The sequence below is a fragment of the Homarus americanus genome, unplaced genomic scaffold (genome assembly GCF_018991925.1).
Source record: "Homarus americanus isolate GMGI-L3 unplaced genomic scaffold, GMGI_Hamer_2.0 scaffold34360, whole genome shotgun sequence".
NCBI classification, from domain to species: domain Eukaryota; kingdom Metazoa; phylum Arthropoda; class Malacostraca; order Decapoda; family Nephropidae; genus Homarus; species Homarus americanus.
Window position 1 is genome coordinate 10,331,248 of NW_024739403.1, and position 22,487 is coordinate 10,353,734.

General features: G+C 34.6%; 1 protein-coding gene across 1 annotated transcript in view; it reads right to left on the reverse strand.

The window, feature by feature from the left end:
- Nucleotides 1-22,105, reverse strand: part of LOC121874627 (valine--tRNA ligase-like) — a 62,011-nt gene extending 39,906 nt beyond the window's left edge. The window contains exons 1-3 of the mRNA XM_042378855.1: nucleotides 21,879-22,105; nucleotides 20,293-20,410; nucleotides 1,918-2,084 (exon numbers count right to left, since the gene is read on the reverse strand). Coding sequence (XP_042234789.1) covers nucleotides 1,918-2,084; nucleotides 20,293-20,410; nucleotides 21,879-22,067 — 474 coding nt within the window. The 5' untranslated portion in view covers nucleotides 22,068-22,105. The remainder of the gene's footprint in view (nucleotides 1-1,917; nucleotides 2,085-20,292; nucleotides 20,411-21,878) is intronic.
- Between the last annotated feature and the right edge of the window lie 382 nt (nucleotides 22,106-22,487).

A 22,487-nucleotide genomic window follows, 5' to 3' on the forward strand; every position in this document is an offset into this window, starting at 1 on the left:
GGGTGAAAGGTGGATATACAAGAGATGCAGTGGAGTAGATTGCAGACTGCAGGGTGTTGCTGACTTTAACTATTCTGTATGTGCAAGGCTGGAGAAAATCAACATTGGGGATATGTTCCTGTACTGTATCAATGAGCTCTGTTACCTGGGTGACATGATCAGCGTCAAAGCTTGCTCAGTTGCAAGAGTCAGAAGTGGCTCGAGAAAGTTTAGGGAGTTGCTGCTTTTATTGATGGCATAAGGAATTTCCCTCCTAGTGAAAGGAGGAATGTAAATGGTTGGCCAGAGAAGCGTGATGTTGTCTAGCAGTGAGAGACGGTTGTTAAAGAGGATGAAATAAGTAAGCTTAAGTGAGCAAAAATGAGATTGACAAGGTGGGTGTATAATGTGACACTGAATGGTTTGGGTATGTGGAGAGAATGGATGAGATTAATTGGGTCAAGAGGTGCATGAGCCTAAATATGGAGAGACGAGAGCCAGGGACAAGCCAAGAATGACATGGGGAGTGGTTGTACAAAATGATATAAAAACTAAGAGACTGCAGGAGACTGCAGCATAGAGAGCTGCCATCACTTAATAGTAGCTAACCCATACAAACGTGGAAAGTGGCCATAAATCGATGACGATGATGATGAAGTAAACACTGACATTGATTTTTTTTTACCCAATTTAACTAAACCTCTTCAATGTCTTCTCACAACATGTGCAATTTTTGTATTACATGTAATGTTGGATACAAGTGCAAAATTACCATTGACTTTTGACTCTGATCTTAAGAGGTCAGTGGAGTGAGGTGGCTGAGATTAGATTGGTCACTAGAAAAGGATGATAAGTGTGGAAATTTTGTAGCAATCAGTTAATAAATTATAGATCAACTCAAGTTCAGTAGGGTTGGGATATATCGAGACTTTATATAACGATTTTTTTTTATATCGCGGCTACCAAAATTATTGAAATTTTCCTATATATAGCGATAATTATTTTTACTTCGTGAGGGAAATCAGGCAGGAAATACTTCACATGTACGGCCATGACAAACAAATGTGTTATTTGCTCACCAGAGGAGCCACCGTGGCTGCTCACTCACGCATTCAAGCTCGCCCGCTCAGACTTTCTGAGTGAGTGGCAAGAAAGAAGCCGACTCTGCTGCAGATTACGACTTCTAAGGTGAGTGTAAATGGGTTACTAGTGACCTGAAAAGTGAAGTGAAGATAATAGAAAGCTTAATGAAAAAGATTTAAAACTGTAACTAATATTTTTGGTGTTCATTTATGTAGGTGTGGGATTGTCAAGTGAGGGTGGCAGTGTGGCGTCCGCTGCCGAGTCTGGTGTTCCCGGGATGGTGCGTCAGCTGCTGAATCTAGTGTTTCTGAGTCTGGTGTTCATTGATATTGAAACAGTCTGTTGTTCCCGAGTCTAGTGTTCATTGGTGCTTTAGTTAGTAAGAAAATGAACTCGTAAAGCCAAGTTTAGTCACTTTTATTGGCCTCCAGAACCTAATCCTATTTTCCCCATTGATTACATGTAATTATATATCGCGATTTAGTATAGAGTGAACATCGTTGGACCCTATCTTGTGATATATCCCGACCCTACTGTGTAGGTAATCTTCATTGATTAACAATTGCTGACATATGTCTGACAATAACAATCATTGAACTTAATTTGTACTGTCATACTAAGATATGGAAAGGACACCAAAATAAAGTATTGACAAGATTAGGCAGATAAAACAATTGTTGCCCTTTCATAATTGTACTGGCAAAGAAGATATAATATTTATCAAATATAGATTCATACATAAATTAAACAAATTTGTTATAGGATGCATTATATATCACATAAATTAAACAAATTTGTTATAGTATGCATTATATATCACATAAATTTTCACATGAATAACAAATAATCCCTCACCTGCAGCTTCATCCAAGCCACAGTATCAGCATTAACAGGGGTTGGGACAGAGCCTTTTGGATTCTCTGTAGACACTTTGATGTTTGAGGCAATTGATAAAGTGGCAATATCTTGTATGAGAGACTCAAGGGTGGCCCTAGTGTCGGCACTTTCTGACTGAAGGGTCACTGTAAATAGTAATAACATATTAAAAAAAAAAAAAAAATAAATAAATCATAGAGATCACATATACTGTAATTCTGCCCATCATCAAAGACTCTGGAATACAGGTTAACCTCTATTAGAAATGGGGATAGGTTCATTTTAACAATTATTTAACATAATTGAAGTACAGGGAAACTAGTTTTTAGCATGCCAAACAGCCACTCAACACACCAAACAGGCGTCAGTCTCTGTCTCTTTTCAGTGGAGGTAACATCTTGCTTCAGACTCTCTTCAACATAAACTATTTTTTCCATTTTTACAGTGAAAGTATTGGTCATTTGGAATTTATTTTACATATTGATGATATATAGCGCAGTGCAGTGTTGATTTAAAGAAAATATTCTTTATCTACAGCAATTAAACTTAAAATTTTAGTGTTGAAATTGTTTTTGAATCCAGCATGGGTCCCAAGAAATCCAGAAAAGCGATTTCAATCCAGGTGAAACAGGAAATTATTAAGAAACATGAAGAAGGCATTAGAACAAATATGCTAAGCAAAGAGTATGGCATGTCGACATTAACTGTGTCGACAATTCTTTCACAGAAAGACAAGTTCAAGGAGTGAAAGTGAGAGACAAATCTACCAGAGTGTTTAAAGGTAGATCCCTAATACCAGAAACAGAGAGGTTACTTCTCATTTGGATTAGGGAAAAACAAATGAAAGGTGATTCAGTTTCGACCGAATTTAATTGTGAAAGAGCCAGGGAGATTTACGAACATCTAAAGGCAGATCAACCTGGTTCTTCAGGCACAGAGTTTGAAGAGTTTAGGGCCAGCAAAGGCTGGTTCGAAAAATTTAAGAAAAGAAGTGACATTTTTAGTGTTGTTAGGCATGGTGAGACTGCCAGTGCTAATAAGGAAGCAACAGCAAAATTTTTTGTAAAATGCTTCTCCTCCACCCCCACTTCCTTCTCTTCTCTCTTCTCCTCCACCTCCCACTTCAAATTCACATCAGCATCATCATCCAGGAGCCTTCTACATACACACCTCACAGTAAGTGTACTTTACTACCTTTTTTGTTGACTTTATGCAATTTTCGGTGAGCTGGAACAAATTACCCAAAAACCCATTGAAACAATGGTTTTGGTTAACGAATTTTTCGGTTAACGAGCAACCTTCTGGATCGAATTGTGCTCGTTAACTGAGGGACCACTTTGTGTGAATATATATATATATATATATATATATATATATATATATATATATATATATATATATATATATATATATATATATATATATATATATATATACAGTTTACCCCGCTTAACCGCTTTCACTTAACGTTGCTGTGATATACGCGTGCCTTGCCAAAGCTGAACTTTCATAACGCGGGTTTTTTCCACATATACGCGTGTGAATCTCCGAGACGCTATTTTATTTAGTTCCACCACCCTGCCTGACTGCCTGTTTTAGCTCATAAAATTCATACAAATTACCAGGCCAGAATATAATTTACATTGCTGGAATTCTTATAATTTGGTGATCATTTTGAACATAAACATCATATATTTTGCTTAAACTTACAATTTTTAGATAAAATTTTTCTCTAGGTAACTATGGTATCTTTTTGTCCAAAATATATGACATTTATATTCAAAATATTCCTGGTCTTACAAGGAATCAGCAATAATGATTATATTATCCTAACTTTAGTTTGAGGTATTATTTATTAAAATTTAGTGGTTATCCCACACATCTCCTTGGGACGGTTGGTGGGGGGTGGGGAGGGAGACCAACCGACCATCTGTTACCGCGTGAAAGAATTATTATTTTTTTATTAACTGAAGATATTTGTTTTAGCCTTAAAATTCATACAAATTACCCGGTCAGAATATAATTTACATTGTTGAATTCTTATAATTTGGTGATCTTTTGAATATAAACATCACATATTTTGCTTTAAACTTACAATTTTTAGATAAAAATTTTTCTAAGTAACTATGGTATCTTTTGTCCAAAATATATGACATTTATTCAAAATATTCCTGGTCTTACAAGAACCAGCAATGTCAATTATATTATCCTAACTTTAATCTGAGGTATTATTTAATACTAAATGTTAAAACTCTGGAAGGAGGATTGGTGGGGGGTGGGGGAGGGTTGGACTGACCGCGTTGGAAGAGGGGAGGCAAGGTGGGGTACTTTGATTGACAGATAGTGTCGAAGATTATTTTTTTTATTAACTGAAGATATTTGTTTTAGCTCATAAAATTCATACAAATTACCCGGTCAGAATATAATTTACATTGCTGAATTCTTATAATTTGGATCATTTTGAATATAAACATCATATATTTTTTAAACTTACAATTTTAGATAAAAATTTTTCTCTAGGTAACTATGTTATCTATTGTCCAAAATATATGACATTTATATTCAAAATATTCCTGGTCTTAAGGCGAATCCAGCAATGTCAATTATATTTTCCTAACTTAGTTTGAGGTTATCCCACACATCTCCTTGGGACCGTTGGTGGGGGTGGGGGGAGAGGGACCCAACCGACCATCTGTTAGCCGGCTTGTAGTGTGAGAGGGAGGAGTTGAGTCCATTATTTGAATGGACATTAACTTATGCATCAGAGCTTATTTCTTCTAAGTATTAAGTGTGTAAGTACCATATAAAATTAGATGTTATTTTACTACAACATAGGTATGTGCCTTCAAAAAGGGAGTTTGGGGGTCGGGCCGGTTTCTATTGGAATTAATCCCATATGTTCTGTTGTTCACTTAACGCGATTTCACTTAACGCGACCCTCTGGGTTCAATTGACTAAGTATGGGTATAACTGTATATATATATATATATATATATATATATATATATATATATATATATATATATATATATATATATATATGTGTGTGTGTGTGTGTGTGTATGTACAGAGAACCCTCGCTTACGCGGTCAATTGAACCCACGGAGGCCCGGGTAGTGAGAACCGTAAAGTGAACAACATAACATATGGGATTAATTGAAATAGAGACCGGCCGAATTCCCAAACCCACTTTTCCAACACAATACCTATGTTGTAGTAAAATAACATATTAATTTTATGATGGTACACGACACAATTAATATTTAAGAGAATTACAGTCGCCAACTTAATGTCCATTCAAATAATGGACTCAATTTCCCTCTTCCCAGCTCACTGGCTCCTACCTCTGTGAGAAATGTTGGGTGAAAACACTAGATTTTAACGTATAGTAATAAATAATACCTCAGACTAAAGTTAGGATAATATATGGATTCCTTGCAGGTCAGGAATATTTTGAATGTAAACTCATATATTCTGCACAAAAGATAAAATATTTGCTTTGTGTAAACCAAATTATTACATTAGATCTAAATTTTTATGTCTAATGCAAAACCATGATGTTTATATTCAAAATGATCATCATATTGTAAGAATTCCAGTAATATAAATTATATTCTGGCAGGGTAATTTGTATGAATTTTATGAGCTAAACAAAAATAATATACTCACTTCAAGCGCATATGAGTAGATGCAATCAAGAAATGAAATTCGGTTCTGGCTAGGTAACATTAAAATGTAGAACGCAGAAAGTGAAACCGGCGAATCAGGCATTAGTGTATGTATGTATATATATATATATATATATATATATATATATATATATATATATATATATATATATATATATATATATATATATATATATATATATATATATATATATATATATATATATATATATATATATATATATATATATATGTATGTATGTATGTATGTATGTATGTATGTATGCATAATAATAATAATAATAATTATAATAATAATAATAATAATTAACGGTTTATTGAAAGAGCTAAGTCAGAAGGCTGAAAATATACAGTTACATATTTGGGGAATGTATGTATGTATGTATGTATGTATGTATGTATGTATGTATGTATGTATGTATATATGTATATATATATATATATATATATATATATATATATGTATATATATATATATGTATATATATATATATATATATATATATATATATATATATATATATGTAATATATATATATATATATTAATATATATATATATATATTATTATTATATATATATAATATATTATATATATATATATATATTATATATATATATATATATATATATATATATATATATATATATGTATATATATATATATATATATATATATATATATATATATATATATATATATATATATATATATATATATATATATATATATATATATATATATATATATATATATATATATATATATATATATAGTATTTCCCCGCTACGGTTTCACTTTCTATTTCTCATTTACGTACCGCCAGAACCGACTTTCACTTTCCACGTGCATCTACTTATATAAGCTGGTGAAGTATAATTTGTTTTTATTTAGCCTATAAAATTCATACAAATTACTCCAGCTAGAATATATTTACATTGCTGGAATTTAATAAGGATGATCATTTTGAATATAAACATCAAGGATTTTGCATTAGACAATAATTTAGATTCAGTAATAATTTATTTACAAAAGCAAATATTTTATCGCTTAGGTAAAAATATATGAAGTTTACATTCAAATATTCCCTGACCTGCAAGGAATCCAGAAATGTCAATACTATATTATCCTAATCCTTTAGTCTGAGTTAGTTATCAGTATCTTGGGTTTATAAGACTGAATTTGAACATTAAAAAATTCCGCCCAAAGTTAGGGGTCGTCTAATCACCAGGTATAAAATTTACCTCTTAAATATTGTGGTTTAGTGTGTGAAGAGATGATGGAAAGATCAGAAGCCACTCACAAGGTCCTACCAATAATTATTTTTCGTACTGAAACTTACGCTTATGCTGGATTCAAATTAAGATTACCGTATACAGTCAACCTCACTTTACGTCCCACATTCACAAGTTTCATCGCCATGCTGGTGCCTGCCAGAACCCAGGATGCTTCACATTCATGTGGTGTACCCTGCAGGTGAAGATAATTTTATATAGCCTATAAAATTCATACAATTATCTGCCGGAAGTCATAATTCTACATTGCTGGAATTCTACAATGAAGGATTTATTTGAATATAAACATCAAGTAGATTTGCATTAGACATAACAAATTTAGATATAATGTTTACTCTTGAGTAAATATGTTATCTTGTGCAAAATGTATGATATTTATATTCAAAATATTCCTGGTCTTTCAAGGAATCCAGCAATGTCAATTATATTATCCTAACTTCAGTCTGATTTATTTATTGCTAAAAAGATAAAGTCTGGTATTCCCACACATTTATCTAGTAGGGACGTTGGTAAGGGGGGAGGGAGGGAGGGAGGGACCGCGACCTAATCATCCAGCCACTGTGAAGAATATTTTTTTTTATTAACTGAAGATTTTCTTTATTTACTCATAAAATTATGACAAATTACCTGTCCAGAATATAATTTACATTGCTGGAATTTTACAATTGATGATCATTTTGAATATAAACACTGTTTTGTAATAGACATAAAATTTTAGATAAAAATGTTCACTTGAGTAAGTAGGTTATGTTATCTTTCAGTGCAAAATATATGATGTTTATATTCAAAATATTCCGGTCTTACAAGGAATCCAGCAATGTCAATTATATTATCCTAACTTTAATCTGAGGTATTATTTAATACAAATGTTGTAATTTATTTTTTCACCCACTCCTTTCTCTCTTGAAGGGAGGATTGGGGGGTGGGGGTGGTTGGGATTGACCGCGCGTTAAGAGGGGGGGAGGCAAGGTGGGGTACTTGATTGACAGATAGTGTCGTGAAGAATATTTTTTTTTTTAACTGAAAGATATTTGTTTTAGCTCATAAAATCTAAGGCCAGCCTTACCGGCCAGAATATATTTACATTGCTGGAATTTTACACTTATATTTTTGAATATAAACAAACATCATATATTTTGCATTAGACATAAATTTTAGATAAAATGTTTAATCTGAGTAAATATAAAGCCTTTTAGAAAATATATGACATTTATATTAAAATATTCCTGGTCTTTACAAGGAATCCGGTGCTAATGTCAATTATATCCTAACTTTAGTTTGAGGTATTATTACTAAAAAAGGTAAATATTCTGGTTTTCCACCACATCTGGTAAGGAAGGACCGACCAAAATTCATCTGTTACCGCAGGAAGAATATTTTTTTTTTATTAACTGAAGATATTTGTTTTAGCTCATAAAATTCATACAATTACCAGGTCAGAATACAATTTACATTGATGAATTCCCTACAATATGATGATTTATTTTGAATATAAACATCATAGATTCTTGCATAAGACATACAAATTTTAGATATATTTACTCTGTGTAAATATAGTTATTTTTGTGCAAAAAATATATGACATTTATATTCAAAATATTCCCTGGTCTTACAAGGAATCCAGCAATGTCAATTATATTATCCTAACTTCTTAATCTGAGGTATTATTTAATACTAAATGTTAAAATTTAGTTTTTCAATGCTAAATACCTCTTGAAGGGAGGATTGGTGGAGGGTGGGGGGTTGGGACTGACCGACCACCTGGCATGGTTGGAAGAGGGGGGAGGCAAGGTGGGGTACTTTGATTGACAGATAGTTTAGTGAAGAATATTTTTTTTATTAACTGAAGATATTTGTTTTAGCTCATAAAATTCATACAAATTACTGCCAGAATATAATTTACATTGCTGGAATTCTACAAATTGGTGATCATTTTGAATATAAACATCATAGATTTTGCATTAGACATACAAATTCTAGATATAGTGTTTACTCTGAGTAAATATGTTATCTTTTGTGTATGACATTTATATTCAAAATATTCCTGTCTTCAAAGGAATCCAGCAATGTCAATTGTATTATCCTAACTTTAGTTTGAGGTATTATTTATTAAAATTTAGTGGTTTTCCCCAAAATTTCTCAAAAGGAAGAGCCAGTGAGTGTAGTTTGAGAAGAGGGAGTTGAGTCCATTATTTGAATGGACATTAACTTCAAACTGTATTTCTCTATTTCTCTTAAGTATTAATTGTGTGCATGTACCATCATAAAATTAAGATGTTATTTTTACTAGAACATAGGTATTGTGTCAGAAAAAGTAGAGTTTGGGGGTCCGGCCAGTCTCTATTGGAATTAATCCCATATGTTCTGTTGTTCACTTAATGCGGTGCTATTTAAAGATTAGTAGGATCATTACCTAATACCTGACCATTGTGGACCTGATCTCACCCTCCTCTGTATATATACACCTTGTTTTGTACTTCTCCTTAGTCTGTACTCACTCCTGAAGATGTGAATTACAAAAAGCAGGAGCAAGTATTTTTCTTCTTCCTTGTAGTTATCAGCATATACACAGAACCTACAGTGATTTGCATATATATACACACACATATATATATATATATATATATATATATATATATATATATATATATACTTGAACACCTGGGATTACTGTAATTTAGATTAACGAACTGCCTTCACCATGAGTCATTTCAAATTGGTTAAAAAAATTTAGCTCTTAACATACGAACCGACCTCAACATCATTACAGACACAGCCAGGCAACCAGCTTAGTATCAGTCCGCCAATACATTAATCGGTTCTAGGGCTTAAATTCCTTACTATTTTAGTAAATATCAAAGAAGTTTATACTATTTAATAATTTTAAAAGTTTAATATTCAATTTTTAATATTTAACATTAATAAATTGAAGTAAAAGTGACTAGTTTAATACGTGGCATCAGCCTCTTAATTAAATTCCTTACTATTTTAGTAAATATCAAGAAGTTTATACTATTCAATAATTTTAAAAGTTTAATATTCAATTTTTTAGTCATTTTAACAATTATTGAGCAAAATTGAAGGTAAAGTGACTAGTTTAATGCGCGGCATCCAGCCTCTTAACACAGCAAACAGGCGTCAGTCTCTCTCTGTTTTCACTGGAGGTAACATCTTGCTTGAGACTCTCTTCAACTAAACACTTTTTTTCTGTGTTTCCAAGCAAATTATTGGCCATTTTGAAAATTATTTTACATATTGACAATATATAGTGCAGTGCAGTGTTATTTTAAAGAAAATATTCTTTAATTACAGCTAGTTTAACTTTGAAAAATACGTGTTGCCATTGTTTGAATCCAGCATGGGGCCTAAGAGATCAAGAAAAGCGATTTCAATCCAAATAAAGCAGGAAATAATAAAAAAACACGAACAAGGTATTAAATCAAATGCGCTATGCAAAGAATATGGCATGTCGGCATCAACTGTGTCGACAATTCTTGCACAAAAAGACAAATTTAAGGAAGTGAACGTGAGAGACAAATCTACAAGAGTGTTTAAAAGTAGATCCCTAATCGTATAAACTGAGAGGTTACTTATCATCTGGATAAGGGAAAAACAGATGAAAGGTGATTCAGTTTCTGGTGATTTCATTTGTGAAAGAGCCAGGGAGATTTATGAACATTTAAAGGCAGATCAACCTGGTTCTTCAGGAACAGAATTTGAAGATTTTCCGGCTAGCAAAGGCTGGTTTGAAAAATTTAAGAAAAGAAGTGACATTTTAAGTGTTGTTAGGCATGGTGAAGCTGCTAGTGCTGATAACGAAGGGGCAGCAAAGTTTTTAGTTGAATTTAAAAAACTGATGGAAGAAGAAAATTATCTTCCACAGCAAGTGTTCAATGTGGACGAAACTGGGCTGTTCTGGAAAAAGATGCCCAAAAGAACATTCATCACCAAAGATGAAGCCTCTTTACCTGGGCATAAACCCATGAAAGACCGTCTCACTCTACTGCTTGGTGCCAATGCTTCAGGGGATTTCCGACTGAAGCCTATGCTTGTCTACCACTCTGAAAACCCCAGGGTGTTCAAGCAACAGAAAGTGGTAAGAACAATGCTTGGAGTTTATTGGAAGTCCAACCGTAAGGCATGGGTGACAAGACAGTTCTTTAATGAATGGGCTGTTGATGTGTTTTGCCCCTCTGTCAAGAGCTACCTAACCACCAATAAACTTCCTTTAAAGGCTCTTCTCCTCATGGATAATGCTCCTGGTCATGACCCTGACCTTGCCAGCAATTTGGAGTATCAATTTGACTTTGTGAAAGTGTTGTTTTTGCCTCCAAACACTACATCACTCATACAGCCAATGGACCAGAATGTAATCAGCAACTTCAAGAAGTTGTACATGAAGAAAATGTTTAGGAGGTGTCATCAGGCAACTTCCACTGATCCTGAACTAACACTGAAACAGTTCTGGAAGACACAATTCAACGTCCTGGAGGCTGTAAAATTGATTGTGTCATCATGGCAAGAAGTCTCCAATAGAACCCTCAATTCTTCATGGAAAGCACTGTGGCCATCAGTAGTCCATGATTTTGAGGGATTTGAGGATGACACAGAGTTGGACCAGGAGATTGTGTCCATTGGTCAGTCATTGGGCCTTGAAGTGGAGGAGAAGGATGTGGAAGAGCTTGTGATGTCTCATGAGGAGGAACTTACTCCTGATGACTTGAAGGAACTGGATGAGATGTTACGGGTAGAGGCTGACAGTGGTGAGGAGGAAATTGAAAGTGATGACCATATGTCAGCTAAACAGTTGAAAGATGTGATTTACCACTGGGAGAAGTTCAGGGAACTGGCTTCAAAGCACCCAGAAGTGGAAAAAACTGAACTAACTTTGTGTCATGTTGAGGACTCAGTGGTCTCCTTCTTTAAACATAAGTTAATGGTGAGGAGGACAGATGCCCCACAGACCACAATTGACACTTTCATCAGTAAAAGGCAGAGGGAACAAGATGCTAGCCCTCAGCCTTCCACTTCAAGAAGGAGAGAGGATGTTCATGGTGGAGAATCTGTCAGTCCAGAGGTTCCTGACATTTTCATGGAAGGTGACTCACCTTCCAAGAAGCAGTAAAATGCTTCTCCTCCACCTCCACTTCCTTCTCTTCTCCCTTCTCCTCCTGCACCTCCCACTTCAAATGCACATCATCACCATCACCCAGGAGCCTTCTACATACACACCTCAAAGTAAGTAAATTTTTCCGCCATTTTTGTTGAAGTTAGGAAATTTTCGGTGAGCTGGAACCAATTACCCAAAAACCCATTGAAACAATGGTTTCGGTTAACGAACGTTTCGGTTAACGAACGACCTTCTGGAACGGATTGAGTTCGTTAATGGAGGGGCCACTGTATATATATTTATATTTGTGTAATAAATGTATGTAGTAAGTACGTAATCTTTTTCACTCAAATCCTAATGAAACACCACAATTAGAATACGGTGGTAGCTGTTGTATAAACAGTCGGAACACAGTCCCACCACCGAGACGAGGGAACACTCCCACCACCGATCGTCTCATGCGAAGCAAGCGTATAAATTAAAGAAAATACTTGCAGTGTGGTTAATATGTTACAGTATATTATAAATAAATAAACAAATAAATCGGTAAATCCATTTCAAGTAAATGGAAAAATTTTACTCGACACCGACATTAGTTCCAGTTACCGGTAAATAGCAGACTCTTAAGTGACGTCACTAGTGTTTACACTACACCAGCGGGTAACATTTGATGACATTACTTGAAGTGAATTGGCCTTATTTTAAAAAACCAAGGATGGTTGGTAAATGTCAGTGGGTAAATGTCACATTGGGGTACCGGTCTTATACAGCGAATAGAGCTCAAAAGCTACTTTTTAAATGGAAATTTGGGGGGTGGGGGGCCGTCTTATGCACCCTGCCGCCTTATAGGCCGAGATATACGGTATTTATTACTAAAAATGTAAATACAGTTTTACCCCGCCTAACGCGGTTTCACTTAACGCGTTTTCGCATATACGCGGTGCCTTGCCAAAGCTGAACTTTCACTTAACGCGGATTTTTTCCACATATACGCGGTGAGTGTCCGAGACGCTATTTTTAGCTCATAAAATTCATACAAATTACCAGGCCAGAATTTAATTTACATTGCTGGAATTCTTATAATTTGGTGATCATTTTGAATATAAACATCATATATTTTGCTTTAAACTTACAATTTTTAGATAAAAATTTTTCTCTAGGTAACTATGGTATCTTTTGTGCAAAATATATGACATTTATATTCAAAATATTCCTGGTCTTACAAGGAATCCAGCAATGTCAATTATATTATCCTAACTTTAGTTTGAGGTATTATTTATTAAAATTTAGTGGTTATCCCACACATCTCCTTGGGACGGTTGGTGGGGGGTGGGGGGGAGGGAGGGACCAACCGACCATCTGTTACCCTGTGAAGAATTATTATTTTTTTTTATTAACTGAAGATATTTGTTTTAGCTCATAAAATTCATACAAATTACCCGGTCAGAATATAATTTACATTGCTGGAATTCTTATAATTTGGTGATCATTTTGAATATAAACATCATAGATTTTGCTTTAAACTTACAATTTTTAGATAAAAATTTTTCTCTAGGTAACTATGGTATCTTTTGTGCAAAATATATGACATTTATATTCAAAATATTCCTGGTCTTACAAGGAATCCAGCAATGTCAATTATATTATCCTAACTTTAATCTGAGGTATTATTTAATACTAAATGTTAAAAACTCTGGAAGGGAGGATTGGTGGGGGGTGGGGGGGAGGGTTGGGACTGACCGCGCGGTTGGAAGAGGGGGGGAGGCAAGGTGGGGTACTTTGATTGACAGATAGTGTCGTGAAGATTTTTTTTTTTTATTAACTGAAGATATTTGTTTTAGCTCATAAAATTCATACAAATTACCCGGTCAGAATATAATTTACATTGCTGGAATTCTTATAATTTGGTGATCATTTTGAATATAAACATCATATATTTTGCTTTAAACTTACAATTTTTAGATAAAAATTTTTCTCTAGGTAACTATGTTATCTTTTGTGCAAAATATATGACATTTATATTCAAAATATTCCTGGTCTTACAAGGAATCCAGCAATGTCAATTATATTTTCCTAACTTTAGTTTGAGGTTATCCCACACATCTCCTTGGGACGGTTGGTGGGGGGTGGGGGGGGGAGGGAGGGACCGACCGACCATCTGTTAGCCGGCTGTGTAGTGTGAGAGGGGGAGGGAGTTGAGTCCATTATTTGAATGGACATTAACTTGGCGACTGTATTTCTCTATTTCTCTTAAGTATTAATTGTGTGCATGTACCATCATAAAATTAAGATGTTATTTTTACTACAACATAGGTATGTGCCTTCAAAAAGTGGAGTTTGGGGGTCGGGCCGGTTTCTATTGGAATTAATCCCATATGTTCTGTTGTTCACTTAACGCGGATTTCACTTAACTGGGACCCTCTGGGTTCAATTGACCTCGTTAAGTGGGGTAAACTAACTATACTGTTTTCTCCCAAACATTACTCTGGTAGGGAGGGAAGGTGGGGGTAGGGAGGGAGGAGGGAGGGAGGGAGGGAGGGAGGGAGGAGGAGGAGGAGGAGGGAGGGAGGGAGGGAGGGAGGGAGGGAGGGTATTTTGATTGACAGATAGTGTCCTTGAAGAATATTTTTTGTTTATTTACTGAAGATATTTGTTTTAGCTCATAAAATTCATACAAATTACCCGGCCAGAATATAATTTACATTGCTGGAATTCTTTCAATATGATGATCATTTTGAATATAAACATCATGGATTTTGCATTAGATATACAAATTTTAGATGTAATGTAATAATTTGGTTTACACAAAGCAAATATTTTATCCTTTGTGCAGAATATATGAAGTTTACATTCAAAATATTACCTGACCTGCAAGGAATCCAGAAATGATAATTATATTATCCTAACTTTAGTCTGAGGTATTATTTATTTCTATACATTAAAATCTAGTGTTTTCACCCAAACATTTCTCAGAGAGGTAGGAGCCAGTGAGCTGGGAAGAGGGGGGAGGGAGTCGAGTCCATTATTTGAATGGACATTAACCTGGCGAATGTATTTCTCTTAAATATTAATTGTGTGTGCATACCATTATAAAATTAAGATGTTATTTTTACTACAACATAGGTATTGTGTCGGAAAAAGTGGAGTTTGGGGGTCGGGCCAGTCTCTATTGGAATTAATCTCATATGTTCTGTTGTTCACTTTACGCGGTTTTCACTTTCCGCGATACCCCGTGGGTTCAATTGACCGCGTAAATCAGGGTACTACTGTGTATATATACATATATATATACAGTCGGCCCTTAACATTCGCGGGGGTTAGGTAACAGAGATACCCGTGAATGTTAAAAATCCGTGTACTATTGCTGCCCTCCCCCCCCTAAAAAATCCCTGGCCCCCCATGTCCTTATTTACCGTATATACCAGTGTGTAGTTCGAGTTTTTAAGACCAAATTATTTGGCAAAAATTGGGGGTCGACCTCTAAACGGGTAATAGTTTCATTAGGTTGAAAAATATTTACCAGTAACTACCAGTAAACAATGGAAACGATGCACCAACACACCACCAGCTGTGAGTGTCGGTACAGTTGCCAGGGCAGATCTCTTGCGAGCCCAAAGTAGCCAAATCCATGGTATGGCAGCACAGGACGATGTAAAACAAAGTATTCATTTATTAAAGTTAATTTATAGATACTGGACATAAATTTTTGTTCATTTCATTTGAAACATCAATCTTTGTTAATTAAATTTGAAACAAGAGAAAACTACGATACTGGATTTTCATTAAAATATTACATCATTACATCACAAGTATATTTTACCTTAACTGTGACTGAATGAATATATTCTCGGAAATAAATATGGAAATGTAATATTTTTGCTGGAATGACGTACATATTATAGTGGGAAGTGGGATAAAATCATGACGAAAGACTTTCACTTTCTTTCGTTGTTCAAAATATTTTACCATAATCGCTTTTCGAATGGTTTTCAGTTAAAAAACTGTTGTACTCGTACTGTATTACAATAATATTCTATCCTATCATTAGCCTTATAATCCCACAACTGAACACCATTCGAAAAGCGATTACGGTAACATCTTTTGAACGAAAGAAAGTGAAAGTCATTGCTTTCGCCACTTTCCACTGTAATACGTACATCATTTCAGCAAAAATAATACATTTCCATGTTCTCAGAAATAAATGGTAGCTTTGTTGAAACGTAATGTACAGTATTTAACATTAAAATGCAAAAATAGCTATAAAAACAATTAATACACCCGTAATGTACTGGCTGGCATCTCCACTCGTCCCTGCTCCCGCCAGTCACCTCCTTCCCGCTCTATCCCTCCGCCTCCTCCACATCGTCACTACTGTTGTATTACAATAATATTCTATCCTAATTGACTTGAATAAATACTACGATACCATATTTCTGAATATTTTCATTAAAATCCATCCAAATCATTTTCCTTACCATCGTCTGCAGCACCAAACAGCTTCTCCCAGTCTTCTCCTTGAACAGGGCTAGAGGGTAACACTTTACTTGATGGGGGAGAAGGGTGATTTTGAGGTTGATAAAATCGAGCTTCTCTTCAAGTGTTATATCCTTTCTTTTACGATCATCACCGGGAATTCCATCACCAGAACGCTTCTTGTTGATATTCTTCTTTACTATATTCACAGTTAATATACCACAAAATTGGAGAAAGAGTAAGCAAAAATCGCGTTATAGCAAACAAGCGTTCGCGTTATACAAATATCGTTCCTAATTCATAAATCGCGTTAGAGCAAATTCGCGTTATCAAAACACGCGTTATAGCAGAACTCACTGTACAGTAGTTTCATAACCAGGTAAATGAACTGAACATTAGAAAATACTGTGACATTGACATATATAACACTGTTGTGATCTTTTCCTAATATCATACTGTATTACTGGGTACTACATAAAAGACTTGCACATCCTTTTACTTCACAAACTCATTATTAATTAGTTTTACCAAATCAATGTTCCAATATTAATCTTACATGTTCAGAATGTAAAGGTTGCTGGATGCTAACACAGGCTATAATAGTCTGTATCAAAACTACCTACAGTACAGTAGTACCCCGATTTACGCCTGTCAATTGAACCCACAGGGTACCGCGGAAAGTGAAAACCGTGTAAAGTGAACAAGAGAACATATGGGATTAATTCCAATAGAGACTGGCCCGACCCCCAAACTCCACTTTTTCCGACACAATACCTGTTGTAGTAAAAATAACATCTAAATTTTATGAAGGTATGCTCACTAGCTCCTACCTCTCTGATTGATGATTGGGTGAAAACTCTAGATTTTAACGTTTAGTAATAAATAATACCTCAGACTAAAGTTAGGATAATATAATTGACATTTCTGGATTCCTTGCAGGTCAGGGAATATTTTGAATGTAAACTTCATATATTTTGCACAAAAGATAAAATATTTGCTTTGTGTAAACCAAATTATTACTTTAGATCTAAAATTTGTATGTCTAATGCAAAATCCATGATGTTTATATTCAAAATGATCGTCATATTGTAAGAATTCCAGCAATGGAAATTATATTCTGGTTGAGTAATTTGTATGAATTTTATGAGCTAAAACAAATATCTTGTTAATAAAAAAAAAATATTCTTCACGACACTATCTGTCAATCAAAGTACCCCACCTTGCCTCCCCCCCTCCTCACACTCACGCCAGCTGGGTCGGTCGGTCCCAACCCTCCCCCCCACCTTCCCTCCCTACCAGATAAATGTGTGGGTGAAAAAACTAGATTTTAACGTTTAGTAATAAATAATACCTCAGACTAAAGTTAGGATAATATAATTGACATTTCTGGAGTCCTTGCAGGTCAGGGAATATTTTGAATGTAAACTTCATATATTTTGCACAAACGATAAAATATTTGCTTTGTGTAAACCAAATTATTACTTTAGATCTAAATTTTGTATGTCTAATGCAAAATCCATGATGTTTAAATTCAAAATGATCATCATATTGTAAGAATTCCAGCAATGTAAATTATATTCTAGCCGGGTAATTTGTTTGAATTTTATGAGCTTAAACATATATCTTCAGTAAATAAACAAAGAAATATTCTTCAAGGACACTATCTGTCAATCAAAATACTCCGCCCTAGCTGGGTGGTCCCTCCCTCCCTACCAGAGAAGCGATTGGGAGAAAATAGTATATTTACATTTTTAGGAACAAATAATAACTCAGACTAAAGTTAGGATAATATAATTGACATTTCTGGATTCCTTGCAGGTCAGGGAATATTTTGAATGTAAACTTCATATATTCTGCACAAAGGATAAAATATTTGCTTTGTGTAAACCAAATTATTACATTAGATCTAAAATTTGTATGTCGAATGCAAAATCCATGATGTTTATATTCAAAATGATCATCATATTGTAAGAATTCCAGCAATGTAAATTATATTCTGGCCAGGTAATTTGTATGAATTTTATGAGCTAAATAAAAAAAAAAAAAAAAATTATACTTCACTGCGTATATGAGTAGATGCACCGCGGAAAGTGAAAGTCTGGTTCTGGCTAGGTACCGCGGAAATGAGAAATCGCGGAAAGTGAAACCGTGTAAAGCGGGGTAATACTGTATATCATAATACAGGTTGTACCTCTCTAGTCCGGCAACCTCGGGACCTGACCGGTGCCGGACCATGGAAATTCACCCTTTTCCTGGATAGATAATGACTTGTGCTTATGCCTGGAAGCACTAGCACCACTTTCTCTGCGTCATGGTCTCTTTGAAGACATATTGAAGGGTTAAATGTCGTATAGTAGCTTCTCAAATTTTGCGAGTTTTTAATTCTTAATGTATTTTATTGGAACACACAAAAAAATAAATAAATAAAAATTTTGACGGCGGAAACTTGAATTTCGACGGGCTTGAACGGCCCGCCAACGTGCAGACGACGTGCATAATCGTGTAAACAGCGTCATTTCTCTTATGTACAAAAGATTCATTATTGTTTATTACTGAATGTCTTTTTTATTGAATTAATGTTTATGTGTGCAAAATGAGCAATACAATTCATTAATAATACGTAGAAAATTAAAACACATGAGGAAATGACACAGCATTGTTTTCGTTGATTACAAAACCAGTGACTGACTGGTTCTACATATAAAACTGAAGAAAATAAGACCTTGGTTGTAGCTGTAGTAAAATTAATATGGTTGTTTTAAGTAATGTTATTTAATGTTAATAAATGGAACAATAGAAGTAGCTAACGATAATGGTAAAGAAAAAGAGAGATCGCATATGTAAGTGCGCATGCGCACACGTGAAAACATATCGTCATTACTTTACATAAGAATATGAAAGCAACACTTATTTACTGTTCATATATATTTTAATTAATGTTTCTGAATTTGTTTTTATTGAATTAATGTACGTGTGTGCAAAATTAACAATACAATTTATTAATAATACGTGGAATATTAGAGGAGACGAGACCGCTGCCGGCATTGTTTATGTTAAAGCTTACGAAACCAGTGACTGATTGGTTCTACATATAAAACTGAAGAAAATAAGACCCTGAGTTTCGCTGTAGTAAAATTAATTTAAAAAATGAATATGGTTGCTTGAAGTACCTGTAATGTTATTTAATGTTAATAAATGGAACAATATACTGTAAGTAGCTAACCATTAATGGTAAAAAAAAAAAGTGAGACTGCTCGTATGTAAGTGCGCACATGTGAAAATATATCATCATTACTCTACATAAGAATATGAAAGCAACACTTATTTACTGCTCATATATATTGAAGGGTTAAATGTTGTACTCTGTATAGACAAGCAAAGAGAGAGAGCAGCCGAACTGCCGGATGTAAACAAACCTTAATTTCCCGCGGCTTTTTTTTTTTTAAGGGGATTAGCCCACCCGGGCATAGGTCACTGACCCACATTGGGGCCTGAGGGGCAAAAATTTAATACTCCTGTAATAATAATAATAATTCAAAAAAAAAAAAAAAAAAAAAAGCTGCCTATCTACCTATTGGACAAACTAAAATCGTTCCGGACCACAGAATGCCAGACTAGAGAGGTACAACCTGTATACCAATTCCATATTGACAGTACAATTTTCATTCTCAAATATGTACAACCAATTTGTTTTTACTGAAATTAACTATCCAGTTTTCTATCTTCCACAAATGATAATTTCTCAATATTCTAAGTTTCTAAAAGACATTAAATGAAACAACTTACAATCAATTTTGACTTTGTGGGGAATGTCATACTTGGCCTTGGCTGACCTCACCTCACTGATCACCTTCTGGCCAAACTTGAACTTCTCATCAACTTCCTCATCTAGGAACACATCATACTGAAAGGAGAGCACAGTGTGTATAATAAAGTAGTCCCTTGCCAATGATGGGGGTTGCTCTCTTAGGATTCTCCCACAATTGGCAAAACCATGGATGGCAGGGGCTCAGTCTAATGGGAAATAAGGGGTTTGAGGAAGTGACCCCTGAGAGACATATCTAAAGGTTTATAATGTTCTTATAAAAGCTTAAAATAAGTACTGTGAGCATGCTAAACTTAAGTTTTTTATTATACCATATAAAAATACAACATGCCCTTCAAATTTGCGGATATTTAATTCGTGGACCTCGAATATTCGTGGATGACACCCTGGATGTACCCAAGAATGTCTGAGGGTAGTTTTAAAGTTGCTGGCATTTTTGCAGCCAGGACAGGGGAGCCATTCATTTGAGAGACAATAATTTACTTTACCTGTATTGTTTGTGTGTGTGTGTAGGCACACACACACACACAAAACACATACAAATAAGTAATAATGGGAAAATCCTCTCACAAATAATCAGAAACAAATGTATTAAAAACGTGAGTCTACCATGAAGTAAATTGCGTGCTTTGTTACTAATAACAAAGCACGGAGTGGACTTGAGGGTAGACTCACAAAATTTTAATACATTTGTTTCTGATTGTATATTTACAATACAGGTAAAAGAAATAATTGTCTTAAGGGAAAACACATAAAGGGAATACAGGTATACAAATTGCCACTCTGGGAGCAGCAGTACTGCAACATTCTTTGTAAGTAATTAATAAATCTGCATCATTTATACAGCCTGTATTTCATTTAATCATTTAATTTACATCAAATATTTGTTTAAGTTTCTAGCAGCCATGGTGTTTTAAAGATACTGGGATGTGTATAGCTAGTGGGTCAGAGGTATATTGCTTAATTATTATATATGACAAACTAAACCACCTGTGGTCCTGACAGTTTGGGATAAAAGAGGTCCAGCTGAATATAAAGCATCATCCTCAGCACTTACATCAATAAAATTATCATCCCAGATTTAATTTTCAGAGTTACCAGGTGCAGAAGGACATTCAAATATTGAAACACACAAGCACATAAGTTTCCTCACTTGTTTGCTCCCTCCCTCCTTTGCTCACTCACTCTGTCTCTCTCTCTCTTCAATACATGCTACCCTCAAAAATGAGCCAGTTCAATTCAAGGCTTGGAGTTACACTTTTTACATTAAGAGCATCTATGCACACTCGGGTAAAGTGGAGAATGTGGTAATGTCCCACTAATGGGTATTTTAATGCTGGAATGGCAGAGGGTTGCTTCTGCATCCTTGTAACCTATAGTCAGTATTCAGACCCTCAGTATAATGAATCAAACTTAATTTTAATTATCATGAATTAATCATAACTATGGCAAATGAGGATCCAATGTGGGTCATCTAATGAAGCCCAACTAAATATTTAAAGGGAAATTATTAATAAGCATTGTTCTAAAGACAAATGAAACCTACCTCTTCAGGCTCTGGATATGGTGTGACACATATTGATGGTGGCTGATTGGTCGTACGTGGCGGGAGACGCTGGAACAACTCCTCAGACAGGTAAGGCATGAAGGGGGAAATTAGGGTTAAACCCACATACAAGGCAATGTACAAAACATTGCGACTCACTGCTTTTTCTTCTTCATTGTCTGAATACATTACAGGTTTTAGGCACTCCTGAAATAAAATGGAAAATATAATAATAGATTAATTCCACACTTCTATAGGTTGCATTTCATATAAAAACTCTTTAATACACAGATTCCCCTGGACTGAGACCATACTGGATTTTCAAGAAGTGCCAGTTTATTGAATGTTGCTCAAATTGCCAATTTTGACACCCTCTTAATTTGAACTCGATCTTTCCTATAAAACTAACATTTACATATTTCCAGGCAGTCCCGAGGTTACAAACGAGTTCCATTCCTATGGACACCTTACTGTATGTCGAAAATGTACTTAAGTCGAATCACATAGCGTATTTACAGAACAATGTTTAAAACCCCAAGTCCTTATATGCAATTAAAATTACTTAATTTAAGAGAAAAGAAATACATTACACAATACAGTAAATTAAAG